The sequence below is a fragment of the Musca domestica genome, unplaced genomic scaffold (assembly GCF_030504385.1).
Source record: "Musca domestica strain aabys unplaced genomic scaffold, Musca_domestica.polishedcontigs.V.1.1 3, whole genome shotgun sequence".
Lineage (NCBI taxonomy): Eukaryota > Metazoa > Arthropoda > Insecta > Diptera > Muscidae > Musca > Musca domestica.
The window spans coordinates 28,591,712-28,606,026 of NW_026712299.1; the positions used below are offsets into that span (position 1 = coordinate 28,591,712).

The 14,315-nt window shown below is 34.8% G+C and overlaps 2 protein-coding genes across 2 annotated transcripts in view; one reads left to right on the forward strand and one right to left on the reverse strand.

Annotated features, from left to right (window-relative positions):
• The first annotated feature begins 2,372 nt into the window (after window positions 1-2,372).
• Window positions 2,373-4,169, forward strand: LOC101887696 (succinate dehydrogenase assembly factor 4, mitochondrial). The gene is made up of 2 exons (XM_005188430.4): window positions 2,373-2,686; window positions 3,441-4,169. The coding sequence occupies exons 1-2, from the start codon at window positions 2,632-2,634 to the stop codon at window positions 3,725-3,727; spliced, it is 342 nt and encodes a 113-aa protein (XP_005188487.1). The 5' UTR covers window positions 2,373-2,631; the 3' UTR covers window positions 3,728-4,169.
• The window catches only part of LOC101887524 (WW domain-containing oxidoreductase), a 43,704-nt gene continuing 33,545 nt past the window's right edge, over window positions 4,157-14,315 (reverse strand). The window contains exons 6-8 of the mRNA XM_011296229.3: window positions 8,821-8,950; window positions 4,679-4,807; window positions 4,157-4,454 (exon numbers count right to left, since the gene is read on the reverse strand). Coding sequence (XP_011294531.2) covers window positions 4,254-4,454; window positions 4,679-4,807; window positions 8,821-8,950 — 460 coding nt within the window. The 3' untranslated portion in view covers window positions 4,157-4,253. The remainder of the gene's footprint in view (window positions 4,455-4,678; window positions 4,808-8,820; window positions 8,951-14,315) is intronic.

The following is a 14,315-nucleotide window of genomic DNA, read 5'->3' on the forward strand; positions in this document are numbered from 1 at the left end:
GAATTTTTAATGATTTTTTTTTTTTTTTGAAAATATCAAAGTTCGGCCAGGCCGAACTTACTGCATTTTTACTTGTTATTAGAATAAATCTTCTTTTCTCGGCGAAATTGTACACAAAGATAGGTGACATTATATTCGAAGCAAGCAAATATTTCTGTTTACATTTAGTTAAAATTGTTTAATTTATTTGAGCTTAAAAATAAAATGTGCCGACTACTGGGACATGCCGAACTTAGGTACACTTACTCTATATCATGGCACAATTAAAGACGGTAGAACAAAGCTACCCGCCCAAATACAATTTTTTTCTTATTATGTCAAAAAATATACACAATATGTGTATATTGTTTTGAATAAAAAATACAATAATTTGGTTGCAAAATAAATGCAAAATTTTCAACGTAAATGGTAAACAAATTGTAAAATTTTGTGATAAATCTGTATTGTTCTACTATTTTATATTCTATCTCGAGGAACAACCCCGAACCATGGTACAATGATATCAAGGTAGGGCTACGATACCATATGGTTTCAATTTTTTTTATTTTCTTGGCTTAATATGTCATCTTTATTTGTTTATGTATGTGTTTTCTTTTCAATAACAAAAAAATTGTTCAGAAAACATTCAAATTCGGATGTTTTCAAAATGTTTATTTCATCGTATGCATCGACAAAATCTAGAGTTTTTGTAGCGAAATAATCCTTTAGAGATGTATAGAACCTGGTTTTGAAAAGAAGTGTTGACCTTTCATTCAGTTTTCGCGGTTTTCAATTATTTATTCAAAATAAATGCAACAAGTTGTTTGATTTTGTTATTGTTTTGATACTATTTCTGACATTACAAGCCAAACAGGTAGACCTCTATACTTGCAATTTTTTCAAAATTGACCTACCTTCTCTTCATTGTACCATGCCCCGAACTTCCATTCGTATTCAAATAGTCTTTTAAATATGCAAAGCCTACTGTTGCATATTTAAAAGACTATGTGACACTATAAGACTCCAGCACAGGGTTGCATTTTTCTAGTTTCTTTGAAGTTGAGCAACCTTTCTTATTGAGCCATGCCCAATCTCATATTCAATACCAATCCATCCTAGACACTATACAAACTGTTGTGTTCTTTTAATTTTTTAAATGCAATGAAGCCACTTCCAATTTCTGGTTACCCAATAACTCATTACCAATAACTCATTAATTTTAAACATTGCTATCACGAAAAAATGAATGTTTAGGAGCGAGACCAAAGGGGTTTATATTTCTAAGTTTTTTGGTTGTGCCTACTTAATCTCTATGTTTTTTTGATTATAACTTTTTTTTAAATCAGATGCTATAACTGCCAACAATGAGCGTTACGAAAGTCCACGAAATCTCGGCCGTTTTTAATACTTATTTCTTATTAGAACTTATTCATTCATTTACATTGTAGAGGTAGGTAACACATTTTATTTCCATTATTTTTCTTACATTCCTTTGGTTTTTCCACAATAGTTGCTAACGAACTTTATAAATTTCCTAATTCCCTTTTAATTTTTGGAATCTCCCAGATGTGCGTAAGCATTATATTACACTACTTTCAGGTAGAGGAGATACTGCAATCCATCATGCGTTACAATTTTCTAGATGCACATCTTCTTGTTATCATAATATGAACGATTTTACACTCTGGGTGGTTTGTATCATCTGACAACAATACGAAAAAAAACGTCAACAAAAAACAGCTGGTCGAATATTGTTGTTGCTATTGTGGCCTCTTTTCTCCTCCCAACGAAGCAAAATGAACTACATTCAATAAGACATGCTGTTGTTGTTGCTTTTGATGTTTGCTGGTGTCGATGATGACTAAACTACAGCTAAAGTGGAGAACGTGAGTGCCGAGACATATTCACGAGACTCAGAAATTGATGAATGTTTAAACGTAATTGGGGTATACTAGCTACAAGAGCGGTCGTGGCCGGCATACGTGCATAAAACGACGTACATCCATATAACTGCGAAACGAGTACCCATGTACGCGTCCGTTACATGTTTTTTTCGTATTCTCCCTCCAACGTTTGCTGCAAAGTCACGAGAGTTTGGATTTGTTGTTGTCTTGTATATAAACAAAAACGGCTGGCAGAGAGAAGCAACATTTTGAGATAAGCCAATTTAATATGTATGTATGGATGTTTATATATATTTATATGTAAAAAATGTAAACAAAAAATGTGTGTTTGTTTGTTTGTCAACAGCGGTGCTCTGCCTTTGTGTACGTGGATTGTATTGTGGACATTGTTCGGGCGACTGCGCTGCCTCTGCCGTAGAGAGAGTGAGTACGCTGAGAATATGTGCGAATGAGAGGGATATGTCAGTTGTCGGTATAAAACCGGCTGATTGGCACGAAATGGCAAGCATTCATTCCAAAGTTGTCAATTGTATAACTACAAACGTCAGATCAACGTGCCACACGGCAATAAAGCAAAAGCACAAAATAAAACCGAGAAAAACAATTCGTTCACATTGTGTAACATTCAAAACATCATACGGAGTTAGAAGATTTCAATAAGAAAATCAGCAATTCTGTTCGAAAAAAAGAAACAGTAGTCGAGTCTTTTTCGTGAAGTTCCAGATAACAAAAAAAAAATCAATACAAAATGAGTCAAATTGTGAAACAAACCAGCCGCTTGATGCCACAAGTCACCAAACAAGGTAAGGGAGTGTATCGCATGTTGGCCACAAAAGTAAACATTGAACAACATTTGATGATGAAAATCCATTGGAATCTGGTCGCCACCACAAGGCATGGGTCATTGGCCAGAAGAAGTGCGTGTTAGAAACATAAATGACAAACGTGATTTGGAGAACAATTTGGACACAATTGCGTGTTAGTTATGGGTTTTAAGTCTGGATGGCACAGTGTGTGTTGACTGCATTTATCCCCCAATGGGAGCTATTATTTTATTGGAAAATATTTTTCAAGCTCAATTTTTAATCTGTTTCCAAAAAGTAAGAGAAGATCATGAACTCACAATTGGTCCAACTAAAACCATTTTTCCAAAAAACATTCTCGTTTTTTAAATCGTCGTTTCAGAAATTTTAAATTGGGTATTTCTTTCGAAGACTTCATAAGAAATATGATTTTCAAGGGGTTATAAATGCGACTTTAAATAGATTTTCCGAAATTTCAAACCTTGATCCAAATAAATAGAATAGATGATTAAAATCTGTGTTATTTATATATCCAATTGTTTTGAAGTTTGGTTTTACCAACAAGAATCCAATTGGATTGTAGAAAACTTTTCAAAATAGTTTCATCTAATCGGCAAAGAAGAACAATCCTAAGATTTTTTGTTAATTTGTGGTGGTTGTACTTTTTTAGTTTTTTCCATTCCAAAATTGCCATATTTTTTTCAATCTCCTAAAAAACATGATTTTAATTTATATCCATTTTCTTTTATTCCAGTGGCCTGCTTCTCCACCTCTTCGGCTCGCCTGCAAGAAGGAGAGACCTTTAAAGGAACCCTGAAACCTAAAAGTGCCCGCTTTGTGGAATTCCAAAAGAAATTGAGAGCCAAAACACCATTGGGTAAATTGGATGAATTCTCACGTCATCCCTTCCAAGAAGTTGAACCCTTGAGACCATGGCCCAACAATGTTAACCCACACACCGGTGAAATTGGCGGTCCTGCTGGTCCAGAACCCACACGTTACGGCGATTGGGAACGCAAGGGGCGTGTATCTGATTTCTAGTCACCATATCATTAATATAAGTATTCCAACCACATACACATACCCCCCAAAATACATCATCCCAAATCCTAAATTATCATAACACTTATAGTTGTTAGTAAGATATACATACATACGATAACATAGAGAGGCACTTTAGTTTTTTTTTTTGTTTTTTTGTATAATATTAAGAAAATTGTCTAGCATGTAAGTTGCAAGGCTTCTCAATGACCTGATACAGACAGAAAATCGCAAAACAAATTGAAAAAAGGGAAACAAATCAAATAATAGCCTTGCTTTAGGGTTACTTACTTGTTCTTTTCTTATTATGCATTGTTAAGTTGTGTTTTCATACAACTATCATAAATAGACTGCTGTATTAAATGTAATAACTCGAAATGAAAAGAAAATAAAAAACCAAAAAAAAATATTTTAAAAATAAAAAAACTATTTAAAAACATAATCACTTTAATTTTTTACTTTATTTATTGGTTAAAAAATCATCACTAATTTAATAGAAAAACAAAGGGGTCCATCATTTTTGTCCTTAATATAACAGCTGTTGGCTGCCTTGTTCCTTGAGCCGTGTCACCATTTCCTCACTTATCGCCCACAGTTGATTTTGCAAATTCTCATTTTGCGACAATTTGCTTGGCTCACAGAAATAACAATTGTTGAAGTAAAGCCCTGTAAGGCCAGTCAGTTCATTGGCAGTGGCACAATAGATACTTGTGGCTGCCGCCTGTTGCTGCATAAAAAAGAAAAGAAAAAAAAAACAAAGGAATGAAAACAAATTACAATAACCCGTAACCTTCGGAATGGTGTGTGTGGTGTAAATAAACTTCTGGCGTTCTTATGTCTTTGTTGTTGTTTCCACAAATATTCTTTTTTAATATTTAAATTGATATTAATTAAGAAACAACAACAACAATAAGAATATATCGCTGATTCCAAAGGTGTTTTGATTCTTACCAGCGATTTAGTGAATGGCCTCACTAAAGCAAACAGTAAACGGTAGAACCACCAATTCCTTTGTATACTCGTTGACACCATATTGCCCGGGTGGACAGAGAACACAGAAATGCCACGGTGCTTCCAAAGCTGGAAAGAAAAAGATGATAGTTTGGTTATTATGGATCCAGGGAATATGTCATGTGTTGGTTACAGTTAAATGATTAAATTGGGTTATTAAAGACGAAATTTTCAGTATCAATTTAAATTTAAAAATTAAAGAAATGCATTACGGTGTAATCTGTAGCCTGTGAAGATGGTCATCAGTTATCCTACATTAGTACCAATCAACGCTTGACAAAGTGGTCCACATGATACCCTATACAATACACAACACGAGAGTAGGGAAAAATTTATCGTTATTTTCAAAAAACGTAGTAACAAGATGGTTAATTTTTTTCATCCTTAAAAAGTGGCATAAAGTGAAATTATTCATATTTAGTAGAAATACCCGTAACAAATAATGGTTTATATTGGAAATTTATGTGAAGTAGATCCTAACAACTATGAACCTTTTTATACCCTACACCACACTGTGATCAGGGTATTATGTGTTTTGAATGCGTATTATGGCTTTAGAGCAGACATGATTAGGAATCAGAGGGGTGGTATATCCAACTCTGAAGCAATTTCCACCAAACTAGACAGAGGCATTTATTCCTCTGTACCAAATATGATATGGCTTAAAATATACACAGGAGGCCGAATGCCGTCCACTAAAAAAGTATCAAATTTAGAAAAATGTTGGTTCGTGTTACCGGAGTTGGACATACTCAGAGGAGAAATTCTCAAGCCCTGAACGAAGGTCAGCTGCAAAAAAAGTTTCACATTTGGTATTTGGACATTTGGTATTGAAAATGGGTCATGTAGGTCCAGGTCTTCGTATAGTCCCCATATAACGGTACCTACCGACATTATTCAACGGAATTGTTTAAAATTTCGTGTTTGAAGTTTGTAATGCATACTGCAGCCTGTGATAGAAATTGTCTGTGCAAGTCCACGTTTTGGTATAGCCACCATATAATGGTAGCTCCCTATATTCGGTAGTTCGATAATTTTAGCTACATTATTTATCAAATTTTGTTTTTTCAAGTTTAGCATTTAAATATTGTCATGGCTTCTGAAAAAATTCCTATGCAGGTCCACGTCATCGCATAGACTTCAATACATTCCTACATTTGGTATTTTTAAGATTTAAACAGAATTTTTAACGGATTTTATTTTTTTGAAAATGTCCAATTTCGTTTCAAATGGTAGAGGGTATTCAAAATTCGGTCCGGCCGAACTTACAGCTTTTTTACAAATAATAATCTTTAGTTGTTGTAAATTTTAAATTTCTACTGTCATTTTGTTACACGTCCTCGATGACCACCTACTGGGGTCATGAATATATTCTGTAAATTAAAGTAACTTTCGCAGATACCTAACGAGCCCTTTTTATTAAATTAAAGGAAAATACATATACTCTTCCAATCATCTTGCCAACACATGATCACCCGGTGAAGAATTTCACCCGCTCCTCTTGCGTACTGAGTTTCGTTCATACATATATACGCATTTACGTTTTGAACATGAAGCAGAATGTCCTGCTGCATTGGCACAATGTAGAAATGATTTCTTCTTCTTTGTGTTATTCTTATCAAACCGGGTTCTGTTGGTGGACTAATCCAATACTGGTTTATTGATTGGATGGATGCAGCTTTAAGATGCCATGTGGTAGCTGCGTGTACAAGAAAGAACAAGTTCAGACAAAAAAAAAAAGATGAAAAACAAACAAATAAATCGAATATGTATTATATTTTTTTGTATCATATTTATTTGTCAGAATTTCTTTTATTTTTTGGTTGCTGTCTACTCGTGTCTTGCACAACAAGTCTTGATACTCTATCCTTTGGCAAATGTCGCAACGATTCCGATCGGACGATGGGTGTGAGGAAGTATGTCATAGATTTATTTTAATTTTATGTTTATTAGGCGTTTGACTGTGCACGTGAGTCAACACGATATTAAGCCGGTTTTGAGATTGGATATTTGTGTGGTACAGTAAACAGTGGATGATGACATTCTCAAAACGATTTTGGTTAGGCGTTTGAAATATTCTTTAATCTCTAAGCAATTCGGTATATAATGTTCTGAATGGGTACTTTCATTGGTCAATAGTCGTATATGTCCATGTTTAAATATAACGCCCGTGTACCGATTTTGAAGTGCTATACGATATAGGGTGAGATAAACAAAACTGCAACAAAGTCGAATGCCATAATTTTTACATTTTTTAAATGTTATTGAATGAATGCAAAAAAATTCGAAAATGGCATCAAATTTTAGAATAAGTTTAGATTTGTTCGAATTGGTCACCTTTAGCACGAATTATGACCTTCAAACGGCCAATGAAACGTCACACGCTACCCGAATGTTGCTCTGCGGTATTTTGGAACATTCCCGGCGAAGCACTTGCATGAGGTGATCGACATTTTGGTATTTTTTAGTGCCAACCTTGCTTTCCAAAATACTCCAGACACAATAGTCCAACGGATTAGTACCCGGATAAGCGAGGAAATGAAGCGAGGAACGCGTGTTGAGTGCGATGGTGCTGAGCCCTGTTGGGATGTCCAAGGGCTGCGGCCAAAATGTTTGAGTGCCCAAGGCTTTAATACACCCTCCAGAATATTTTCGCGATAATTTTATAACGGTCGATTAATACGAGCGGAGAGTGAACATCGGCTGTTATGGCGGCCCACACTATCACCATGGCCGGCGCTTGAGTTCTGGTGGTAAACCGAAGGTGCACATTTTTAGCTGACCTCTTTGGCAAGTAAACACGATTATTTTGTTTGTTTACAAACTGCTGGACAACGAATATTTTCTCATCGGAGAAAACCGAATTCGGCAGTTTACCACTTTCGTCCAAGCGAAGCAACTCTTTAGCTCTTTTGAGTCTATTTTCTTTCTTTTGCGGTGTAAGTTCTTGCACTTTTTGGAATTTCAATGGCTTTACCCCGAGCTCATTTTTCAATATTTTCCGAATGGAATATTGCGATATGTTCAGCTTTCGAGCCATTTTTCGGCCACTGCGACGCGGGTTTCGATCAAGTCGCTTCTTTACTTTTCGAACCAATTCTGCTGATGTTGCTGTTTTCTTCCGTCCACTTTCTTGACATCGGGCTACGCTACCAGTATCACAGTAACGAGCGATGGTACGAGACACAAAAGATTTATTCACATTTAAATGCTGAAGTGCTCTGACGATAGCCACTTGTGATTTTCCAGCAAATATAAAGAAATCACACTATCACGCTTGAATTCCATCTCGAACCACTTTTTTTTTGGAAAATTCTTACCAGAATGCTTTTGTACGCTTGTAAATAATATAATGAGCTGTCACTGGGTAATTTTAACAGCTGTCGGACGAGTGGCTTAGAAATGACAGCAGTCTGAAGTTGGTTGCAGTTTTTTCATCTCACCAATTTTCAACAGAATTACCTATAGTTTTGTATTTTGGTTTCTTAATGGATACTTAATTCGCTTACAGAAATTTGTAATGTTTGCCTTGTTTAGGTAAAGTTTTTTTGTAATCACACCCGCTAATTTTAGGTATTTTGAAGGTTTTGACTATATTTTTTCAATAAAAAGGCCTCCATGTTTGTATTTTCCCACTTCTGGTGCTTTCTTCTCATTATACTACCCTGTTTGCTATTCTAGGTGTTCAATACTGAGCACAGAGGAACAGGGTGACGTATATTGATCAATTTAAAATTCGAGTTTTTAGTGAATATAATATTACCATGGAAATTTCAAAATAGGGCACTGTTCCCTTAGTCCCAATATGGTGGATATTATGGATTATTGATTTTTTTAGGTTTCAGGCTAATTTTTCCCACCGAATTTGTTGTAATTTACCATTTTGGGTACAAAGAAGACCAATATTGCTCTGTCAAAAATTTTTAAATATAAATCTATTTGCTTGGCTGCAACGAATTTTGAATTGATATTCATTTTTGCATTTATACGAATTGAACCTGCATGAAATTCAAAGTCATCATAAAAATTATATAACAGATAAATGCAGATACAATTTTTGAATACCTTCTCCCCTAACTCACCTTTGCCAGCTTGGCAGCAAACAATACATTACATAACTTGGCATTATTGTAGGCCATCATGCTCCAATATTTCTCTGGTGGCGGCGACAAGTGTTGTGGCGTTAGATTATCCGCTGGTAGATTTGCAAACCTGGAATGACATTAAAAATAGATGCGTTATATTTTATTGACAACAAATAAAAAGAATCACTATAAAAACTGTGGTGATTTTAAATGAGCAACATATTAATACCCTACACTATGTTGGATGAACTTAAGATATATTACATGGAATGTAAATGAAATGCTGGAATCTAAATCAGGAAGATGTTCAAATGTATCACAAATGTAGCTGACAAAAAAAAAAAAAAGAACTACTCACTAAAACAATTCTAAAAAGTCAATTCGTCCATGTCGTCTTGAAAGTATGAAACTCCACCGCGGTTTAAACAATAGCAACCTCTACTGCATCACAAGTTGTGCGTCGTTTCTGCAACAATAAATGCAACGAGGATTTATAATATGGTGGAATTTAAGACTATTTTTAGAAGATCAGAGGAACTCTTGGATTGATAAGATCTTAAGAAACAGAAAAAAAAAACTATAACTGTGGTTTAATAAAAAATCCAGCAGAGCCAAAATAACTAATTTTTGAAAAACAATTTTTTTGAATGGCAGTGAGCTTTTATTCTGGATTTTTAAGCTTTTTTCAAAGGCCAGCCTAGCCGTAATCATTGCTTTTTATAGCCTACACCACATAGTTGTAAGGGTTTGTTTTTTGTTTGTAACACGAAAAAGGAAGCGAGGTAGACCCATAGTTACTTTTGAGGATCTTCGTAGAGAATCATTTTCTGAATCGATTTATGCATGTCAGTTCGTCCGTCTGTCCATGTAATTTTGTGAACAGAATGCAGGTCGCATTTATAATTGGATTCGGATAAAATTTCCAAACAATATTTGTTTGGCCCAAGGATGAAGCCTATTTAATTTGGTGAGAATCGGTTCCAATTTATATATAGCTCCCATATACATATATCCACAACCGATTTCGGGTTAATTGTGCACCAAATGGCCAATAACAGTCCAAATTACCTAAATTTTAACACATCCCACCGAATTCGGTCTAGAAGCAAGGACATCACATTTTTTCAAAATAGGTTCAGATATAGCTTTAGCTCACATATATATGTTTCATCCGTTTGGCCTTTATTCGTAATATGCTCTCCACGACAATGATATTTGGTACCAGATATCTTATAAAGCTAGGAAATACCTTTGCCAAATTTTATCAAGATCGGCTAAGATTTGGATATAGCTCCCATATACAGGGTGAAATAAAAAAAACTGCAACATTTTTTTTTTAAATTTTATTGAATTTATGTATTCACATTTAAATGCTGGAGTGCTCTAACGATAGCCACTTCTGGTTTTCCAACCAAATATAAAGAAAGCACACTATCACGCTTGAATTTCATCTCGAATAACTTTTTTTCTGAAAAATTCTCATCAAAATGCTTTTGTACGCTTGTAAACAATATAATGAGCTGTCACTGGAACAATTTTAACAGCTGTCGGACGAGTGGCTTAGAATTGACAGCAGCCCGAAGTTGGTTGCAGTTTTTTTCATTTCACCCTATACTCCCGCTTGCCAGAGAGGAGTTAGGAAATTGTTCTACCCAAATAAGCCATGTCCTTCATATTTTTTTTTTAGAAGTCGATATACATATAAAAATTGTCAACCTCTAAGTGATTATTTACAAACAAAAGAATAAGCTAATAATACCTCCTCTCTATTATCAGCGTTATAGTTATATAAAAAACAACATTCACTAGAATTCCAAAACAATGTGTATGCGCCGCACAAAATGTTGTTTATTAGAGATTAATTTACATAGCCTACAACGCACACTGCCGGACTAAAAATAACCACAATAACAACTTGAAATAGTGGCAGCAGCAATAATAGCAAACAACAACCAGGGCAGCGATCGTTATAATTTAATAAACTATGCATAAATTTTATGAAAATCTCGGCGAGAATGAGATAACAAATTGAAAACTGCTATGCAGCAAGAATAGCTTGCAAAAAAAAAAAAAAAACGAAAACAAATTGTAAAAAAAAAATAAAAATAATAGGAAAAAACATATTAAATCCGCCCATATCACTTGATGTTGGAATACACGCATTCACTCACATGCTGGCTCACTGGGTGTATTCAAAATCAAGAGTCACGTTTCGGCCAGGGATGGGAATGCGGTTTGGTGATGATCTTCTTGAATTTAAAGAAGGAAAATATTCTGATTTGAAGAAGTACGGTCCAACGACGTCGCCAGCCCATAAATTGCACCAAACTGTGATTTTTTCTGAATGTATTGGTAGCTTTTACAATGCTTCTGGCTGATCTTCACTCCAATTCTTGACAGAGAACGCATTTAGCCACCAAAATGCACAATTTTTTGGTTATTTTTTGGACAAAATTTCCAAACAAAATATTTCACATGGTACTAACTTTTCAGCTGCACCATCTCAATATTGAAAAGAGTAATAGAAAAATGTTTACTTCTTGCACCAAAAACTCTCAAAATCTTTTGAAATTTATCGAGGAGCATATTAGTTAATCCCTTGCAAAATGGTTATACATAGTCCCAAACAGTTCCACATTTGTTGTGGCCAAAACCATTTCAACGCTTTTTCATAATAAAAATTAACCACCACTATATCTAAATCCTATAAACCAACAGTGACCTCAATATGAAATTTTAGGATTCAAGCTCAATCCATTCATTCAACGACAAATTTAGTACAATTTAGTACTTTTCGAGTACGCATTCCCAAGTTCACCTGCTTTTCTCAAAACTTTATACCAACATGGATTCTATATAAAAATGCAGAATTCTATCAGTTCACACATATCCCAATTGTACGAAATTTAGCACACATAAGTACGTATTTCTAATACTTCCTACATACCCCAATCCTACAACCCAAAATTCCAAAATTCCAAAACTACCACAATACCTCAATCATACAGCCCCATAGAAATCTCATTTCCAATTTCAGAATTCAAGGTCTATCCTTTCACCACAATTCCAATTTGTACCAAATTTTGTACCATTTAGTACAAATACTTACAAATTTCCATAACTACCTGCACCATACAATCCAATAGAAATCTTATTCCCAAATTTCAGGAGTTCAACTCAATTGTACCAAATTTAGTACCACTTAGTACACATAAGTACGAATTTCAAAAGCTTCCTAAATACCCCAATCCAACACTCCCACAATAATCCCAATTCCAAAGTTTAGAAGTCCATCCTTATTGGTCCGCCTAAATACATATTGTACCAAATTTAGTACATATAAGTACAAATTTCCAAAACTGCCCACATATACCAATCCTACACTCCGACAGTAATCTTTTTTCCAATTTTCAAGATACCAGCTCTATTGGTTCATTCAAATCCAAATTGTACCAAATTTAGTACCATTTAGAACACATAAGTGCAATTTTCATAAATACAGTCCAATATAAATCTTATTTTCAAATTTCAGGATTCCAACTCTACCAGCTCCAACTGTTCTAAAAATACAAATTGTACTCAATTTAGTACCGTTTAGTACTTTTCGTATACATGAGTACACACTTCCAAAACTAACTCCTTAAATCCACTCTACTCCTCAACCTTGATCCCCATTCCAAATTTCAAGTTTTTAGCTCTAACCGTTTGGATGATACGAAATGGTACCAAATGTAGTACATCTTAGAACTTTTCGTACACTTATAGTGTCGTGTAGTAAATTTCCAAAACAAAACAAACACTAGTACATCTATCATACATGCCATTAATGACCCTCATTCCAAATTTAAGAGTCTTCCTCAAATACAAAAGGTACCATAATAAGTACCGCTTAATACTATTCGTACCGTTCTAGTACGAATTTCCAAAAACCCAGTCTTATCTGACCCCTTTGGACCAAAAGCGACTTTCACTCAAAATGTCAACATTTTAGCTTCAGCCGTTCTGAAATTAATATAAATTATAGACCAGACTGAAGATAGTGAAAGAAAACACGAAACCAGTACTGCCAAAAAGATAATAGGTAAAAAATCACCCTTTAGTATCACAATATTAATCAATTAAATAGTAATTTCTAAAATAACCACTTAAATCTTTTCTTCTTTTTTAGTTTTGCTGCGACAAATTCAAAACATCCCATTCCTGAAGCATTGTTTATTTAAGACGCCATCACTTTGAAATTATCTATTCGATTCTGTTCAATTCGCTTTATTTATTTCTTCTTTTGATAATTACAACAAAAACAACAAATGTGGTCTCGTTCCAAGCTTACTATTTAATTCATTAGATAGATGAGAGGCACATGCTTCGTTTTTGCTGCTCACATGCATGTGCTAAGAGTTCAAACACATTTGAGTTTATATATGTAAATTTTTCAAAACAAAATAAAATGTAAATAAAAAATAGTAAATCCAATGACAACAACAACAACAACTACAACCATACAGAAATAAATACCGGCTATTTGTTTAGGCGTATAACGAACAAATGCCTATTTAAAGTAGCTAAAGAAATAGACTTTGGACTTACATCCAAGTGCACTCCGCCGGCGAATGGGCAATGTTGCGCACATTGGTACAGACATACAAATGTCTAAAAGTATGTATGTACATGATGTGTTGATATTCACAACACCAACCGCCAAGAGCCCCTAACCGCAGAGAGCGCGAGCTTAAAATCAAATGCGACAACATTGCCATAATTACTCCAATGGATATTTGAATCAGACGCCAGTAAAGACGCGACAGAGCACCCACTCTCTGCTGCCAGTCAGCCAGTCAATTGTGATGATCGGTGGCATATGCACAGCAAAAAACAAAATATGCAACAGTATGTAAATCTTGTATGAAAAACCACAAAACAAAATAAAACATTGCAGATTCCTTTGTGGAAGATATTTGTCACTGTAGAGATGAAAAGTTAGATGACATCACTTTATTAGAAGACTCGAACATCTCTCTGAGATAAAACATATACATAATTTTTTGAGGATTTACGAGATGGTAGAAATTCGAAGGTAAACGGGTGCAAACATACAGGGTGAGATAAAAAACTGCAACCAACTTCAGACTGCTGTCATTTCAAAAACACTCGTCCGACAGCTGTTAAAATTATTCCAGTGACAGCTCATTATATTGTTTACAAGCATACAAAAGCATTATGGTGAGAATTTTCCAGAAAAAAAGCTATTCGTGATGGAATTCAAGCGTGATAGAGTGATTTCTTTATATTTGGTTGGAAAACCATAAGTGGCTATCGTTAGAGCACACCAGCATTTAAATGTGAATAAATCTTTTGTGTCTCGTACCATCGCTCGGTACCGTGACACTGGTTGCTAGCCCGACGTCAAGGAAGTGGTCGGAAGAAAACATCAACATCAGCAGAAATGGTTCGAAAAGTAAAGAAGCGGCTTGATCGAAACCCGCGACGCAGTG

Excerpts from the sequence above, each read along its gene's own strand:
- LOC101887696 (XM_005188430.4), top strand. The coding sequence starts at position 2,632 with ATGAGTCAAATTGTGAAACAAACCAGCCGCTTGATGCCACAAGTCACC. Across the intron at positions 2,687-3,440 it reads GCCACAAGTCACCAAACAAG|TGGCCTGCTTCTCCACCTCT; the intron begins GTAAGGGAGTGT and ends CTTTTATTCCAG.